Source organism: Lissotriton vulgaris, unplaced genomic scaffold, assembly GCF_964263255.1.
Source record: "Lissotriton vulgaris unplaced genomic scaffold, aLisVul1.2 SCAFFOLD_241, whole genome shotgun sequence".
In the NCBI taxonomy this organism is placed as follows: Eukaryota; Metazoa; Chordata; class Amphibia; order Caudata; family Salamandridae; genus Lissotriton; species Lissotriton vulgaris.
The window spans coordinates 2,056,962-2,075,572 of record NW_028252742.1 but is presented as its reverse complement, the minus strand read 5'-3'; the positions used below and the strand labels follow the sequence as shown (position 1 = coordinate 2,075,572).

Genomic DNA, 18,611 nt, shown 5'->3' with positions numbered 1-18,611 from the left:
TAAGTCAATGCAGAATCATATTTTCTTTGAGGGGAGGATCAGACACAGGGATGAAACTATAGGAAGGTTAGACGTGCAGTAAAGAGGTTGGGGATTCTTGACATGTCAGGGGGGAATGGAACAGATGGAGCAGTGGAATGAAAAGAGAAGTAAGATCACTGAATAAACCAGGTAAAGTATGGAAGAAAAAGATCAAGCATAGAGATACAAAAAAGTCCCAAAGGAAAGAGTGCATCGTCTGTGGCAGCGGCAGATGGCAAGTGAGTAGGATCCAGAAGGTTATAATAAGGGATTTAAAAAAACAGACAAAGACATAGTGATACAACAAAAGCTTGTATTCAAAACACAGGTTGAACGTATTTACATAACTAATGTGCCTGCTTTTTTTTTTAAAGCAAGAAAATCACTTGGAATTCAAGAATATGAGTTAGCGTCATACTCCTGTTCCATTGCTTACCGTGTTGGTAAGCCAGCGGTCAGTTCTGCTTGTGTTCGGTTAGTTGTTGGATATGTAGCTAGTGTAGCTATGCAGTTTGCGTGGTTTGCAGTCTTCATTGTGTCCTCAATGGGTATGATGTTATTTGTTAAAAACGCTGTTGCTAACTTCCCCGTTCTATGGTATCCGTCACCTTTTGTAAATCGTACTTCTGAGCACCAATAAATAATGTATTAACCTTCTATTATTTGTTCATTTATTGTCAACTTTCCTGGAAATACATCCTATAAAGAATGTTTTCTTCGATGTTGATTAAGATCACCTTTCCATATGAAGCTTCTATCGCATTCAGTACATTTGTAAGGCCTTTCGCCCGTGTGAATTCGAACATGCCCATTCAGATTATATTTCCTATTGAATCTTTTGTGACAGAAGGAACACATATATGGTTTATCACCTGTATGTGTAGTATAGTGGGAGAGTAAATTTGCCTTCCGAAAGAAGCTTCTCTCACAGTAAGTACATGCATATGGCCTCACTCCTGCATGTGTTTTCATATGTCGAATAAGCTCTCCCTTCAGATCGAATCTTTCATCACATTCTGTACATTTGTATGGTGTTTGACTTTGCTTCTGCTTTGGAGGTTGATGAAGTACTGTTATGTTTGTCGGATTTCTTTCACATTCTTTATTTTTCAGGGGTAGTCCTAGCTTTGACCTTGGCTGATGTACACTGAAATGCATTAAATTGCTGAAATCTCTTTCACAGAACATAGTTCTCTCTCCTCTCGGCTCCCAGTATCTTTCTGACCCCAGCTGACCAGTAAAGTCTGTTCTGTTGTGACAACTCTGGAGCTCACTGGCATTGTTTGTCTCCAATATAGCACCACATGATTGGCTCTTTTTACTAAACTGCATAGGCTCTTCCACTTCCTTTTGTCTGTTGATGCTTGCAACACCTGTTGGACAGGAAGAGACATCTCACATTAGCTTGCTATTTAAGAGAATATTTTGAAATTATTAAACAGATTAGACACATAAGAAAATAACATACATACAATTAATACAGATAAAGATTAATATATTTTGTCTTTGGGTATCAAATCAAAAAAATGGGGAATAGTGACCAATACTATTAAAGGAATCTGTAAAATATGGGATTAAATCCAGTTCTCACCAATTAAGATGTTAAAATCCTCTGTGGAAAAAGTAGAGGTTAGGTTATTGTTTTTTTCTGTGTGTCTAGAGGTGTACGATCATCACTGATATCAGGTCTAGATGTTCACTGGTAAGTGTCAGAACGTTCTCCTCACAGTATTACATTAGATGAAACAAATCTAGCTCTGCATAAAAAAAAAAAATCAGAGTTTCTGGTTGTGATAAGTACTCGCAAAGAGACCCGCTAAGGCGGAGGGGCGTCGCGTCGCCCCACTGCTCTTCGAGCAGTGAAAAGGGGAAAGATAAAATGATAATAACAAGATCATCGTTTTATTTTTGGTTGCTGCAGGCTGGGTTGGGGAGGGGAGGGGAGGGGAGGGGCTGGTGGCTCAGGGTGGGAGGAGGAGTGGACTGTGCACATTAAGTGTGCATGACTGCTTGGCCAGCCGCTTTGCATATTGTCCATTACAGCTTGTTGGGGAATATGCACAGGCTCCCTGTCCCGATCTGAGCACTGATCCAATGCGCTCAGACCAATCACAACGCTGCATTGCAGCATTGTGATTGGCCCAGGACAGTATGTGTGCCGGGTGCTTCCTGCAGCTTCTTCCGGACTGGAGTCAGGAAGAACAGAGAAGCTGAGGCTAGACGTGGCTGTCGGAAAAGTAAGTGTTAATTTTTTTATATTTTCAAGTTCAAGAGTGTAGACATGGAGCACGAGGAGGTTGGTGGGTGGGTTGCAGGAAGTGGCATTTCAACTACCCATTTTGAAAAACTTCGTTCACCAACTTATTTGAAGATGTATAGACTTAAATTATTAGTGACTGCACTCCAAAATCATGAAGGACTTTGTGCGGTGGGAATCTGCATCGTTCTCCTTGGTTGGGTGAATTAGCATGTAAAAATGCTTACCTTTCTTTTCAGTCACTCCCTACTGCTAATCCTGAACACAAGAATGGGTTCCTTTTCTGTGATAATTTCTACAAATGTCATCAGTGGTGGAGCCTAATGTCTGAAACTGATATGGGGACAATGTCAGTATTTTATTAAGTGGCATTTTGGGGAAGCTTCTGTACAGGCCATAGTACATGGGTCTTTAAACACTCTCTAAAGCGGACCATGATAAAATGAGAGTTAATTGGGCTGACTAGATCAACGTTATATGTTATAATAAAGCAGAGTGGTTTGAATATATTGCAAGATCCACATACTCCATATTAGAGCCAAACTTTGCCAAATATATCGCATATGTGTTTTTCACATATGTTCACAACATTACTCTGACAGGTGCACCCATTGTTCAGCAGCAACAAATGACTGTGTGCACATATTCTGTTCATGTTTGAGCTGGAGTACTATTTTTACAGATATGAGCAACATTTGTGAAGTGGAGGTAACATCTGACCTGTGAACTACCCTGCTGAACTGCCCTGAAGACCCTTCCTCTTATTTAAATGTTTAAACTAATCTAATTCTTTTGTCTTAATTACCAAAAAGTCGTAGTCCCACAATGTTCCTTCCGTTGGAGCTTGGTTTGTGCAAATACATTTTGGATTACGAGTCAACATATAGCTAATTCATCTTTAACCTTTTTTTGCAAACACCTCTAAATAAAAAGAAAAACTAGGATTTGAAGTTTTCCTTCTCCATCGGATTATCTCTAATATTCATAAAAAGTTGGATAGAGTAGCAAACTAACCCAACCCTAAATGCATGATGACATATACCGTAAGACCTTTTATGCAGACAACTTGTTTAGTGAAGTGTGATCCATTTATTTAGCCAGTAGACCAAATACAAAAAACCTTTAGCAAAAGAATGGACTTATTTCTAAGTGACTGATTCAAAAATACATGGCATAGGTACATTTCTCATCAGAACAGTTGTAGCACCTTTCCTTCCTTAGAGTGGATTCTTGGACTACCTAGTAAAGGTTTAGTTGTTTTAAGTAGGGATGTCCAATGTAACAGACTCTTCAAATTTGTACTAACGAATATCATTTGCATTTTCTAAACAGTAACATGCAGAGTATATAAGTACATTTACACCACATAAGTTGAAAATGTGAAAATATTATTGCAGAAATAGGTTGATGAATATGAAATCAGTAAAACCTTATTACGATGAAAGACCATGTAAGGTTCATTGGAAGATAGTGTTTGTAGTTCCCTCATCCTCCTGACTGATGTTATAACAACCAGAAAAGCAACCTTCCAGAAAAGATGTTGTAGATCAACTTTATGCATAGGTTCAAACACTGGACCATAAATTTAGCAAGAGAAAGGTTTAATTCGCATGAGGGTGTGAGTGTCTGACTAGTGGCAAAACACACCGCAGGCCCTCCAGGAACTTTTTCACCAGTAAAATCGCAAAAAAATATGCCAGAGAAGGTGACATTAAATAAGCGGTAATAACAGAATAACTGTAAGGGAGGGTCAATGCAAGCCAGATTTAGACAATTAAAAAAGATTAAGTAATGCAATTTCTTCCTCCAAGGTTCCCGGGTTCATCTGCCTGCTAGGACATCATATACAAACTCACCTCCACTTTAAGGCATACGCAGATCTCATTTAGGATGGTTTGTCCCTTTTAAAATAGGCATGCACTTATCTGGAAGATTCAACTATCCATTTTCCAAGTGCCCAGGAGACAGGTGGTCAAGTTCAGTGACAGTTTGCTCCATGGACGATCCTAACTAACACCCTAGACGGCTAATCTGATCTGTAATGTGAGGCTAGTATGCCTTGGTGTTCTGCAGACTTGAGTGAACCGCTAGGGTAGGATATTCCTTGCTAGCATCCAATGCTATACAGATTCAGCATCTTGAGGAAGAATCATGGAGCTCGCCCCTCCGTGTCTGCTTAACGAAAATGCAGTGGTTGTGTTGTCAGTTGCAGGAGGATAGGAATGAAAGCGACTGCCATAAGTAAGGAGCTTGAAGCAAGATGCACTGCCCTCAGTTCTGGTGTGCTGATGTAACAGCTTCTTTCTTTGAGAGACCACATCAGCTAAGCTGTGATGCCGTCCATATGGGCTTCCATGAAGCATCCATTACCAATGTTTAATGGTCCGAGGAAAACAGAAGGCGGCACACTTGAGCATATTCTTTCTTTGACAGCACAACTGAGGAGACTGAAAAGTAGTGTTAGGAAGTTATCTGAATCTTGTGCAAGTCCCTATCTCCAGATACCATTTAACCTCTAAGCACGCTTTAAGTAGTTTCACTTGTAGTCTGTAGTACCAAATTAGGAAGACGTACAAACAATATAGCCCGGAAGAAGACAGACTTGTATGACTGAAGGAAACTGAGAGACCGAATCTTAGACTGTGTCAGATTAACAGACAGAAATATATAGTGCAAAGAAGACACACTTCCATTTGCCTTGTACAATGTTTGGATGCACTGAGTTGGATTCAGTGTTGATTTTGTGAGTTAGAGACACAGATCATGTAGAAGGTCTATAATCACTTAAAAACTTCAACATATATTGATTAAAGAACGCCTTAACAAGCCAGTTGTCTAGCTATGGGTAAGCAAATATTCCTTTTTTCAAGTGTTAGCTGATACTATAGCGGTGATTTGAAAAATCATTGGGATCTGACTTCAGACATCAAGGTAGAATTCTACATTGATAGCCTTTCTTTGTTGCTTTAAAACAAAGGAAATACTAGTATTTTGAGCAAAATCAGACATTAAAATATTTATCCTGCAGGTCACTGGAACTGTTCTTTTGCACTTGATGTAAAAGAAAACGAGTTACTTACCTGTAACTTCAGTTATCCAGCATTGGTATCTTTCATAGATTCACATGCTTAGAATCATCCCCGCCGACGGGGTGGGAGTCTCGCGATACAATAAAATATATACATTACAGTCATAATAACATCACACTATAGGCTATAGTAGGTGGCAAAGTCACTACACTAGCCTATCTTAGTCCTTTTGCAAAAAGAACCAAACTTGGAAACCAGCCAATCAGGCAGCAGTACCCTCTTAGAACCTTCCCCACAGAGAGGCAAATCCTCAGATTTTCGTAGCACAAATGACAGTAAGTATGCCATAATGATCATTGTCTGGTGGGGAGGCTCAGTGGGGTGCGGGGCCGTGGGCGTCCTCCTCGCGTCGCGTGTGGCGCACTTTTCGGAAGCGTCGCGTTTTGTTGGTTGGCGTTCTGGTCTGCACATGCTGCGGGCCGATCGGGGCGCGGCGCAGGTGGCGCGCTGCCCGCTGGATGCTCCCCCTAGGCTTTCCGGGCGCGTCGCACTGTGCTGGTTGGCGTTCTGGTTTCACGCGATGTATGCCGACGGACGAGCAGCGCACGTGGCGCGCTGTCCCAGCGCGTTTGCGGTGTGGGTCGCGGCACCGGGGGTCCGCGCGGGGGCCTTCCTGTTCCTGTGGAGACCGGAGTGGGTGCGGATGCGTGTGGGTTTCTCGGGGCGGGTGGGTCCTCACAGCTAAGTCTGAAGTCCTGCGCATTACAGAGACCTGTGCCAGGAAACCCTTTGTTGGGTAGCTGTCACGTATTACAAATTTAAAAACTAAACTAAGTGTGCAGCCATCGCGTGCGGCCGGATTTCATGTTTCCTCCTTCGTCATTTGGGTGGGTGCGCTGGGCGCTGCGTTTTCTCTGCGTCCTCCGGCGGAGAGTGGGGTAGGGGTGCTCCCCTCCCGGGGCCGGAATTGCATTATATTTTCGTAGTTGTGCTACCCCCCCCCCCCCCATTTTTCTTGGTGTCAGGGGCGGCAGACCCTTTGGTCCGCGCGTGGGTCGTGGGCCGCGCTCATCACGTGATAGGTTGATAGAGCCCGGTGCATTTTTCACAGGTCAGCACACGATTTCTCAATCGCAGCAAGTAGACTGTAAATTACTGAGCCTTCACGTATTTTCTGCGCCTCACCAATTACGCAGATTGAAACTGTATTAAAATAATTACAATCCCCCCCCTCCCCCCCCCCAAAAGTATGCCATAATGATAAGGTAAGCCTCTCCGGGGAGGAGGGTGGGTCGCATGTGCAAATATATATATATACATATAAATACATATCGTTACTAAAATAAAGAGTAAGTCATACATATATGCAACAATAGTTATATGCAAGAAAGAATTGTACAATGGCAGAAACAATATACTCTTATCATAAGGCTTACCTTATCTAAAAAGGTTTCGTAGTACTGCTTGCCCAACTGCTGACTCAGCCTCTGTTGCCAGATCCAGGCAATAATGCCGAGTGAAAGGGTGCACACTTTTCCAGGTTGCAGCACAGCAAATCTTCCCCAAAGACACACCAGAGAAAAATTCCGTAGATGAGGACACTGCCCTGGTAGAAAGAGCTTTAGGCTTATTTGACAATGGAAGACCTGCCTTGCAATGGCATCTGGCGCCTTGTATTTTTTGTCAATCCTAGGGAAGATCGCCGGAATGGAAAACAGAGTCTTCATAATCTTCACCCCTTCCTCCCAGATATGATCAATTATAGGAATTGAGCGGGTGTATTTCCTGTTCAGATCTTTAAAATCATATAGAAAACAATCTGTTTTTTGTACTGGCATTGAAAGATGGAATCTAGAGGCTGCCCTTTCCATAATCGCATGGAAACCTCCTATGTCCTCAGGAGGGGAGTCAACAGCTAGAGGAACTGGTGAAACTGGTGTTGGGATAAGATATTCGTCCCATTCATCCACAGTAGTGGGCGAATTTGAATTTCTCCGTCTTCTGCCACCATGTCTCCGTCATCATCCTGCAGTAATTGTGAAGGCAACGCCACTTGGGGATCTGAGACTGGTGTTGCAGGGGTCGCAGGCTGCATTTCTGTGTAGGTGCAGGAGCTCTTTCTGGAACTGAGACTGGAGGAAAACAGTTATTATAGTCCTTTAACATTGCTGTAAGGTCTTGAAGCAAAGCTGCAGGCACCTGAACCATAGGTTCTTGGTGGAACGATTCTTGAGGTCCTCTTAAAGACTCACATGGTTCATAAAACTCCTCTTCATCGTCATCCTCCTGATATTTTATCCGGAGTTGAGAAGGGTCGTGTGCTTGTCCAATGGGGTCATCATCATCAGACTCCTCCAAATAATGGCTAGGAGGTAAAGGTGAAATGCGAGATACATCCTGGTAAAATTGCCTGGAAGATGTTAATTTGGAGCTCAAAACTGGCGTAATTTGCAAAGACGCGGGTCTTTTACGTTTCAGTGTAGCCGAAATATACATGGATGGTGAATCAGATTCTGTGGAAATTGCTGTAATAGATGACAGTCGACGTTGTAATCATGGAAGTCGTCGATGGAAAAGTCATCGCCGACGATGTTGACATTGATGTCAAGGTTGTTGTCGTCGACGGCGGGCTCGTCGTCGAGAGTACAATCATCGCTGACGGTGGGCTCGTCGACGGTAGCATCGTCACCGGTGAGCACGTCGAAGATAGTGTCGTCGACGGTGGGATCGTCGACTGGACTTGTAGCATCCTCAAAGGGGTACTCGTCAACGGAAGGTGAATCATCGTCGACGGCGGAGGCATCGGCGGAGGCATCGTCGACGGGATCGTCAACGACGAAGCAGGCATCGACGTGACGGGTATCGTCGACGGAGATGAAATACTCGTCGACGATGGAATTTTCTTCGATGCTGAAGATCCACTCACCTTCTGAGGAGATTTTCTCATCGACAAAGCTGTTTTAGACGTCGACGGAGGATCAGGAAGAGATTTTGAGGTAGTTTTCAATGAAACCTTCACCTTTTCTCCAGATTTCACCTCAGAAGAGAATGAGGATTTCTCTTTTTTTGAGGAAGAGTGACCAATCTCAGAGTGAGATTTCTTCAGGGTCGTACTCTGCTTTTTAGGTGGATGTCCAGATCTATCGCTCTAATTGGATAGAGGGGTGGAGGCTTGAGGACTTACACTGCCTTCTCCTTCAGATACCACCTCAGACAACGCCTTTAACTTCTCCAGCCAAACCAAAAGACGTCCCTCTCAATCCTTCAAGGTCTTGGCAGGAAAGGTTTTAAAGATCTTGCAATCCTTGACCTTGTGAGCTGGGTAAAGGCAGTAGATACATTCTTTATGTGGATCCTCAAAGTGTAATCTCTTCTTCCCACATGAAGAACAGGCCAAAAACAAACTTTTCTTGGAAGAATCAGACTTTTTCTCTCAAGAAGTAAAGGTTTAAGGAAAAAACTGAGCAGAGCTCAGAGAGACTCCCTAACACACGAGGGGCGGTAGAAAATCTGAGGGTTTGCCTCGCTGTGGGGAAGGTTCTAAGAGGGTGCTGCTGCCTGATTGGTTGGTTTCCAAGTTTGGTTCTTTTTGCAAAAGGACTAAGATAGGCTAGTGTAGTGACTTTGCTATCTACTATTACCTATAGTGTGATGTTATTATGACTGTAATGTACATGTTTTATTGTACCGCAAGACTCCCACCGCGTCGGCGGGGATGATTCTAAGCATGTGAATCTATGAAAGATATTCCAATACTGGATAAGTAGGGAAATCTGATGTAGCACGATAATTCTAAATATTTACCCCTTGACAAACAAGTTGCTTACCTTCGGTAACGATGTATCTGTTACAGACACAGTCTAGCCACAGATTCCTTAACTTAGAATATCCTCTAGGTGCCAGGCTGGATCCAGAGATTTTTCAGCAGTACCTTTGCACGCCGGGGGACGGCGTCGCATGGCTCCGCTCCAAAGTCGTCCATGGATATGACGTCAGTGAAGCCATATATGTCCCTCCGGGTGCACTGACGTCGGTTTTCTACTGTGAAGCTTTTCCGCCCCACAAGGCGGAGCCACTACTAATATTGTGAGAGTGTCGGAACAGTGTGCCAAAAAAGATTAAAAATCCTTGAAACAACAATGACAATAAATCTTCAAAATTATGAGAAACATCCCAATGCATTGTAGAAAAAAACGTCCTACTGTAAGGAACTGAATGGAGAGAGCAGTGTACTCGCCCCTTGAAACAGTCTAGCAAAAGAGGAGAACCATACCCTCCTATGAGGCAAAACAGCAATGGAAATTAATGTTATGGTAAACGGCAAGCAGTATGCAACCACATGAATGTCATTGTAATGAACAAGATTGTAACTAAATGAAGTTAGGGCAATTTACAACATTTCTACAACAGAGAATGTGCAACCATACGCCTAAATATGACCAATTGACTGTAGCATAGTCAAATAGACCCCAAACTAATGGAGAAAAAGTCTCAGGGGGAAGGGAGGGAAGAATAACATGACCAATCTCCACACTGGAAAAGAACCAGGATGCAAGAGTGTGGATGGATATAGGTGCCCACCACCCAGTTGCAATAATGGGTGGAGAAGCAACAGGTAAAACAGAATAAGACATCCTGACCTGGGAAGGATGCAAAGAGACGAACACTCATGAAGACAGAAACCACAGGCAAAAAGACCAGTGAGAAGAAACCAACCTAAAAAGGTCCTCTAGAGCGGGGAGGATGGGTGGGCATTAAGGGATCTGCGGCTAGACTGTGTCTTTACAATATACAGTGCAACATCTGATAGAGCCACCTAGCTGAAGATTCCTTAACTTAGAATTGATACCAAAGCTACATCCCATTGGAGGAAGGTCTGTGACTGAACCCCACCAAGTTCCAAAAATAATTAATCCGTCAATAAAGTCTGACTAAGACAGGTGGAAACAGCAAGTGCAAGCGTGGCTGACACTAGACCCAGTAAGCTCTGGAAAAGGAGCAAGAACAAGGAGAGGCAATGTCACCACAGTCTGTCACAGGGCAGTACAAGACTTTCACCTTCCAGGAAAGGACAAAGGGAAAGCACAGAACCCAGAAAAGCCAGTGCCCAATGAAAGAAAAACCATAAGCTTGTGTAAGAAGCAGAACTGTGTGCAGGATCCCATGGACCTGCCAAAAATAAAAGTCCAAGAGAAAGGACAAAACAGCCTGACAGAGTCATAGCATACAAAATGAGCATGCACAACAGTGGATGCCAAGAATGACATGTAGAGAGACAGATGTCACCCATGTAGAGACATACTAAACCATGACTACAAGGAGATACAGTATGTGGATAACAGGGTACCCATATGCAGACCGTGGAAGCCACACCACACACATGCAAAAGCCCATGAAATGTAGCATCGACAGCACATATGTGTTGGTAGAAAGACACAGAACGGATCACCAGGTAGTCATAATTACCAACCATACACCAAAGTTCATTGGTCAAAGGATACTGGCAGAAGCCGGACACAAACATACGGCCCGCTCTCTAAATAGAGAGAGAAAGAGGAAAAGAAAGAGAATCTGGGGCTAAGAAACCCAGGATACTGCAACAAGGAAAAACATAGTATGAGTGCTCTCCCAAAGTCCGTATACATATTATGGTATGCACACATATCTATACATACCCGATAGACCTGCCTTTTCCAAAGCCCTTTCTGTTGAGGAAAAGCAGGCACGGACCACAGAGTAAGTGCTTGATATCTTCTTTATTCGATCCATATACATATATATATATTTTTTTTTTCACGTTCTCCAAGCATTCATGTAGCTAGGACTCCACGGCATCATGAAGAAGAGTCTAAGCAGGTAGTGTCTTCCTTTTTAAAATGTTTATTTCAACCACTATTTGTGCAGAAAACATGGATGGTCTGCGCATTTCGGGTTGTGCCTTCAACTATATAAATACATATATATGTGATCAAGAGTACAAGCTACTCGAAACGCGTTTCCAGGAAGGTTTTAAATAAAAGCAACGGGGGGCGTGGCCAAGATGGCGGGGTGAGCGGACGCATCCTCCCGCAGCTCCTCCAGCCCGGCTAGGCTCGAGCCCTTTTTCTTCAGCTTCTCTCCCCCCGCTGACGCTCAGCGGCTGAGAGGAGTGTGGCGGAGATCCTGGTGCACGCATTGATGCCGCTTTGGCCCTGATCGCTCCGGTGGAAGCACCTCAAAAGACCGATTGAAAATCGAGAGACGACAGAGCGCCCGGGAGGCGGAGCGTATCGGAGTGCTGTCCATGCGCCTTGGCTGGGTCTAGTGCTGAAAGTTGGCGATCTGGGTGAAAACCGTCCCGGCGCTCGACGGAGGTCGAAGGAGGGCTATCGGCTGGGGGGCCCGCTACGCGGGGGACTCTGAGTGCGTGCCCTGGTGCTTGGACTTGAGGCAGTGGCCTCCTGAATGGCAAGGATCCCGGTCCCGGGATTGGAGGACGATCGACTTGAGACCGGGACCAGATCTGCCAACTCTTCTAAGTAACCGAGCGGCCCCGGTTGTGGAACTTTCCATATTGCCTGGTTTCTGGAGTGGCCCGGTGGTGTCGCCGGGCTCGGGCGATCTGCTTGGCCCCACCCTGCCGCCATTTTGTCCTCGAGGGGTCGGTGTCGCTGGCCTCCTCCGGAGTCCCTTGAAGGCAGTTTCCTGCCCCCTCCGCCTCTGCACAGCTGTCTCCCGGTGGCGGAGCGTACTGGCCGGGCCCGGCCCCCCCCAGCGTAGGTCCCGGCTGCCATCTCGACTGGGCGCCCACAGCTTGTAGTGCCCGGACCGACCCGCCATTTTGTCGTCTGTGGCGCAGGTCCCCGGTTTTGCCGGGAGCTCCCCACAGCGAGTACTTGCTGGTGGTTAGACATTCTCCGGAGCAGTCGGGCCTGTGCCCGCTCTTCACCTGAGGCGCTTGGAATGTCTGGAAGAGGTGGCTCGAGGAAGGGGGACCGCACCCTGCCGGATATGCTTGGCAGGGCCCAGCAGCAACGGGACAGAGCACAGCCGTCGCCGGGGTCTTCCCGGACCTCGGCGGACGCGCCCGGGGGAGAACCCCCTGTCACGAGATCTTTCATGGAGGAGTTGTTCAGTTCCCTTAAGGAGGACTTCCAGACGCTGAAGCGGGAAGTGGCTAGTGAGGTCCGTGAGGTCCGCAGGGAGGTGGAGGGCCTCGGTGAACGGGTTGAGACAGTGGAGACGGCGGCCCAGCGCCGGGACGATGAGATTGTCCACTTACAACAGGACGTTCTCCGTCTCCGGGAGCAGTGTGTTGAGCTCCAGGCCCACTCCGAGGACCTTGAGAACAGGTCGAGGAGAAATAACATTCAAGTGCGTGGTGTGCAGTCTGCGGACGAAGGGACTGACCTGGTGGGCTATCTGCAGGACTTGTTCCGGGAGATCCTGGGGGAGGCCGCGGACTTTCCTATCCGCATTGATAGAGCTCACAGGGTTGGACGACAGCGCCAGTCATCGGCGCCCCCGCCGGACATCTTAGCTTTTCTGCCCGACTTCCCGCTGAAGGAGCGCATCATGTCTGAAGCCCGCAGGAAACAGCCACTGACTTTCCGGGAGCGGCCCGTGGCGCTCTATCAGGACCTGTCCGCCATCACGCTGCAGAAGCGCAGGTCCTTCAGGATTGCCACCGACTTCTTGCACGAACATGAGACGCCGTACTACTGGGGGCACCCCTTTCGCTTGATCTTTCGCTGGAACGGAGTGCTACATCAGCTACGCTCCTTGCAAGACATTCGCGGTGTCCTGGGGCTCACGGCTACGGAGGAGGATGGAGCCACGCCGTCTTGGAGGCGATCGGAGAGAGGGGGCCGACGGAGGTCAGCGAGGAGACGATCGACGGCGAGCGCTGGGCATCCTGATTCCCCTACCATCAGGGCGGACATGGCCGGTGCCTTGAAGGCGGCGGCCAGGGACTTGGCCGACTCCAACGGCGTGGCCTTGACGGCCTAGACTCACTCCGGGGGGAGATGAACATAGCTTCTTCGATGCCAGGTTTGGGGCTGGGGGGGGGGTCGGGGGGGTGCGGGTGGAGCTGAGTGGCCGGACGTCCACTTTTCTATTTTCTACGGACTTGCCCGTTTTGGGGCTTGACTGAGACAATGGGTTGTTTGAGTTGGTATTTGGCTAGTTGCCGTGGGTGTGTTTGGGGTGGGGTTGGGTGTTGTTCTAGAGTTGGGGAAGTCCCGTCCGAAGTTGTCCATGCCCACGCTTGGCCTGCTCTGGCCTGTCCCGCGCGACGCTGAGAAGGCCTTTGATAGAGTTCATTGGCCGTATCTCGAGCTGGTCCTCAGGAAACTGGGAATTGGTGATAAATTCCGCACAATGGTCTTCAACTGCTATAAGTATCCTTCAGCGTCGGTGCGAGTCAACGGGTGCAGCTCCCGTAGTTTTGCAATTGAGCGCGGTACGAGGCAGGGCTGCCCCCTCTCTCCACTCCTCTTTGCTCTCTACATGGAGCCATTCGCCCAGAGGGTCCGCCACAATCCGGATGCTATTGGGATCAGGATGGGCCAGTTTGTCCACACGGTCAGCCTCTATGCGGACGATGTCCTGTTAACCCTGGACGACCCTAGGAGGTCCTTGCTGCCTGCATCCGCGAGTTGGATGCCTTTTCACGTGTGGCCGGCTTGAGGTAATTGAAATTTTTATGGTCAAGTATGTCCCCTAACGTGTAACCCAACGTCTCCATGTACCTGCTTAAAGTGCATGTAATTTCCCTCCATGACCGAATATGAAGACGCAAATACATTTGCGTCCAACGTTAACATGTCCTCTTTCAGATCCACCATGAATGGATCGATAATTCAGTTCCTAACCATGCCATGCCAACGTCTTTACATGGTACACTTTTACGTTTTTCCTGGCTCTGCCGAGCTAGGCCCTGATTTCTGTCTCCGAGCCCTTTCTGCATTCTGCCTCTGAAAGCTGCAGCATGGACACGTATCCCTGACCTCTGCCTTACTTCCTGCCAAGCGAAGCGGTGCCTGGCTCAACCTGGCCTGCCTGCCAAAACCGTATTTTGCCTTCAAGTTATCTGTTCAGCCTCCTCGAAAATACATTCCTGTCTAGTGATTTAGGTAAACATCTCCCCGGCTGCAGAGCAAAGAGCAAGCCTTCCTGCCTCCATGCAAGTAATTTACAGTTCCCGTTGCCATAGTAGGCTCATGGCCCTGCACGTAGAGACGTAGACACATATGCACGCACTAGCATTCAGTATAGAATAGCCTCTGCCCGAGAGACCTTTTACTCCAGATAATACATCCTCCAAACATAAGATACCAGATATGTTATAGGTCCAGGTCGTTCTGACATCCCAGACTTCTGTCTCCTCTACTAGTGTTAAAGTTCTCCCCAGTTACCACATCTATGTCACGTCATGCTAGCTGCGCGCGCATTCGCACTTACTGCTGATTCTGCAACTTTCTCTATGCACCCACCCACATGTGACGATTCCTGTGACGTTCCTCTGACATGTACAGTGCACGCCTTCGTGTACGCCTATTTTCACGCCTCCTATTACGCACATGTGCTCTTATCTCGCTCTTTTTCACCTGTTACGCCTACTGTATTGGATTCAATTATGTTACTTTACTATATATAATGTGTAATGTTAATAAAACGTTGACTATCCCTTCCCGAACCCTAGTGGTGACGGAACATGATCTCCAACCTTGAGGTTTTTCTAATAAACCCCGTAAAACTCAGATACCACGGACTCTGCCTCTCATTTTTATGAGCTGTCTTGTAATAATAATTATACGGAAAAATAGATCAGGTAATTTTATTTACCACAGGCTTTAAAATGAACATGAGCAAATCGGTGGCTTTAGATGTGTCTCTGGCTGCGGACACTAGGAGGACCTCCAGCGACTCTTCCCTATGCAGTGGTCATCGTCCCTTGTACCATACCTAGGGATCCTACTGGCACCCACGCTGCCAGCGATGGTGACGGCTAACTACACTTCTCTCAGTCAAAAGATCAGGGAGGAGCTCGGCCGCTGGAGTAAGGGCCTACTGTCCTGGCTGGGAAGGATCGCGGCGGTTAAGATGACGGTCTTGCCCCAGATACTATATCTTTTTCGAGCCCTACCTCTCCAGCCTCCAGTGGGCTGGATTAGACAAACGCAGGCCGACATCTCCCGCTTTGTCTGGCAAGGCCGCAAGCCGCGGATGAAGAGGGTTCTCTCCACGCTTGCCCCGGAGGCGGGGGGCCTTGGTATTCCGGACCTCCGTAAGTACTTTCAGGCGGCGCAGCTACGTTACCCTGTGGAGTGGAGCAGGTGGGAGTCCGATAAACATTGGCTTTTTCAGGATCAAGCGGTGGCGGGCTGCACCCTACAGGAGGTTCCATTCTTGCGCCGCGCTCACCGCCCTCCCAACCTTTACGCTTCTTTCGTTACACGGGTCCCCTTGAGGGTGTGGGATGCAGTCTGCGAGGCCCAAGACCTTACCACTTTCCCTTCACCATTTACACCTATAGTGGATAATCCTGATTTCTCCCCGGGGATGGAGCCAGGCGCTTTCTCCCATTGGAGGACTGCGGGCTGCCGGGCGCTCTTTCAGGTCTATGGGCCGGAAGGCGTGGTCCCCTTTCAGCAGCTTCAGCAGGAGTTCGGCCTGACGGAGTTGGATAGACTACGTTACATGCAGGTCCGACATTGGGCCCTCCAGCCCCAGGTGCGAGACACCGCTGATCGTCAAATTACACCGTATGAGCGGTGGCTGGTGACCCGCACCTCTGATGCTAAATTGATTACTGACCTTTATAAACATCTACAGCCCCCACCGTTCCACTATTATAACCCGGGGAGGGAACGATGGCACAGGGAACTGGGCAGGACACTTAGCCACAAGGAATGGGACCAGATCGCACATCGGGCACGACACTCTGCGTACCATACCGGCCTTACGGAGACATTTACCAAGGTGTCCACATACTGGTACTACACCCCAGAGAGACTATATGAGATGAATAGGCACATTGATAAGGGGTGCTGGAGAGGGTGCGGGCTGGTGGGGACCCTCTCACATATTCTTTGGGAGTGTCCCTTGCTGACCGCCTATTGGAAGGAGGTTCTGGATGAGGTGGATAAGCACTTTGAGATTGAGCTCCCGCGCTTCCCGGCGTATGTACTGCTGGGCCTCCCTAATGGCCTGATGTACCTGCTGAAGTCCCGCAGGGGTAGGCAGATCGCGATCGCACTGGGGTCTGCTGTCCAGAATATCCTCATCCATTGGCGCACTACCACTGTCCCCTCCATTACAGGTTGGCTACATAGACTCTGGCACGTGTTGGGAATGGAGAAACTGTCGCTCACGGTGGCGGGGGAGAAAGATCAATTTGATGAGCTGTGGCAACCCTTCCTTGCGCTGTTAACCACCGAATTCAGGGAGCTCACCTGCCCGAGATACCTCAGGCTTCTGAGGCTGACGCCGCCGGCAACTCCGGCAGACTAGAATGAGTGGGGGGCGGGTTCTTAGTGAGGGGGTTGTGGCTCTGGGGCGGGTAGTACTGGTAATGGGACATTGGACGGAGGGGTTGGGGGGAGTTGGGGAGTTGGTTTTTTCTTTGAGGCGGGGGTTCTAGAGGGGGAGGGGCTGTGCTTTTTTGTGTCAATTTCATTGCCTTCTTTGATCAGATTTGGGGTGCTGGATATGCGCAGAGTGGAGATATAAATTGCACTTTATTTTTTTCCATCTGCTATTGCTTTTCCTCTGGCCTAACGGACTGTTCCACAGGCACGCTCCTGATACTACGATTTTTCTCCTACTGTACTGTATGTAACCCTAACCTCCTGTTCCCTCTCCCCGTGTTCTTTTGTCTTAATAAAATGCTTTAAACTTAAATAAAAGCAACATCTTGCCTGAAGCCGTGGGGTCTGTCTCCTTCTTTCGCCGCGCCGTTGGTGTGGAAGTTAGAGGATTTTCCTTCACACAATATATATATATATATATATATATATATATATATATATATATATATATATATATATATATATTTTAACAGCAATAAGCATTCAGGCTTTTATATTTTTTTAATGTGATGTTGAACATCAAATTGCACTATGCTCCTTTAGCAGACATGGACGGGGCCTTCGACTCACTGAGCTGGGTTTACCAGTTTGCACTCCTGCCTCGGCTTAACTTAGGGCCCGCTTCCTATCATATCTGCGACTCTTGTATACAGACTTGACGGCCTCGGTTCGGGTGGCAGGGGCCATATCCTCCAAATTCTCCATCGGGCGGGGCACTAGGCAGGGTTGCCCCCTCTCTCCGTACTTGTTCGTCCTTGCTATGGAGCCGCTGGCGGCATGGGTGCGCATGTTGAACATCAAATTGCACTATGCTCCTTTAGCAGACATGGACGGGGCCTTTGACTCACTGAGCTGGGTTTACCAGTTTGCACTCCTGCCTCGGCTTAACTTAGGGCCCGCTTCCTATCATATCTGCGACTCTTGTATACAGATTTGACGGCCTCGGTTCGGGTGGCAGGGGCCATATCCTCCAAATTCTCCATCGGGCGGGGCACTAGGCAGGGTTGCCCCCTCTCTCCGTACTTGTTCGTCCTTGCTATGGAGCCGCTGGCGGCATGGGTGCACATTGTTGTGCAGTTGCGAGGATTCGAATGCGACCACGGACCGTCGGATAGAATTGCGCTATACGCAGATGATGTCTGTTTTTTCTCACGAATCTTAACAGGTCGGGCCGCACCTGCTGCAGATAATGCAGATATTTGGCGAAACCTCTGGGTTGGTCATGAACCCTCGCAAATCGACCCTTTGGGTGTTGGGGGAGCGTTCCGGGGTGGGGGACTGGGTATCCACACTACAGGTAGCAGTTGGGGGCATTAAGTATTTGGGAGTGTTTTTATCTGAGGTTCCTACGGTCTCCTGGGAGCGAAACCTGGCGCCAGTTTGGGATTGGGTCCGGACAGAGATGAAGACCTGGTCCTGGATGCCCCTCACTATTTATGGTTGGTCGGCCATCTTTAAAATGGTGGACCTCCCTCGGCTGTTATACCAACTACAGAACCATCCTTATCCTATCTCACCCCACTGGTTCTGACAGGTAGATTCTGTGCTGGGGCAATTTCTTTGGGCGGGAGGCACGGTGCGGGTAGCGCTGCGCACTTTTTTTGTGTCAACATACTGTGGTGGCTTGGCGACGTCTGATATCCTTTCTTATTACCAAGCCTCCCATCTCCTAGTCCTAAATGAATGGTGGTATGGGGATAGGGGGGACCCAGCATACACCTTATGGGGTCC

At 47.8% G+C, this 18,611-nt stretch overlaps 1 protein-coding gene across 4 annotated transcripts in view; it reads right to left on the bottom strand.

Annotated features, from left to right (window-relative positions):
* Positions 1-315: 315 nt before the first annotated feature.
* LOC147662040 (uncharacterized) overlaps positions 316-18,611 on the bottom strand; it is a 253,861-nt gene continuing 235,565 nt past the window's right edge. For 3 of the 4 annotated variants that reach the window (XM_086951161.1, XM_086951163.1, XM_086951164.1), the window contains one exon: positions 319-1,394. In XM_086951161.1, coding sequence (XP_086807287.1) covers positions 721-1,394 — 674 coding nt within the window. In that variant the 3' untranslated portion in view covers positions 319-720. Of the gene's footprint in view, positions 1,395-18,611 lie in introns of all 4 variants that reach the window. The other variant, XM_086951162.1, reaches the window with a different exon arrangement.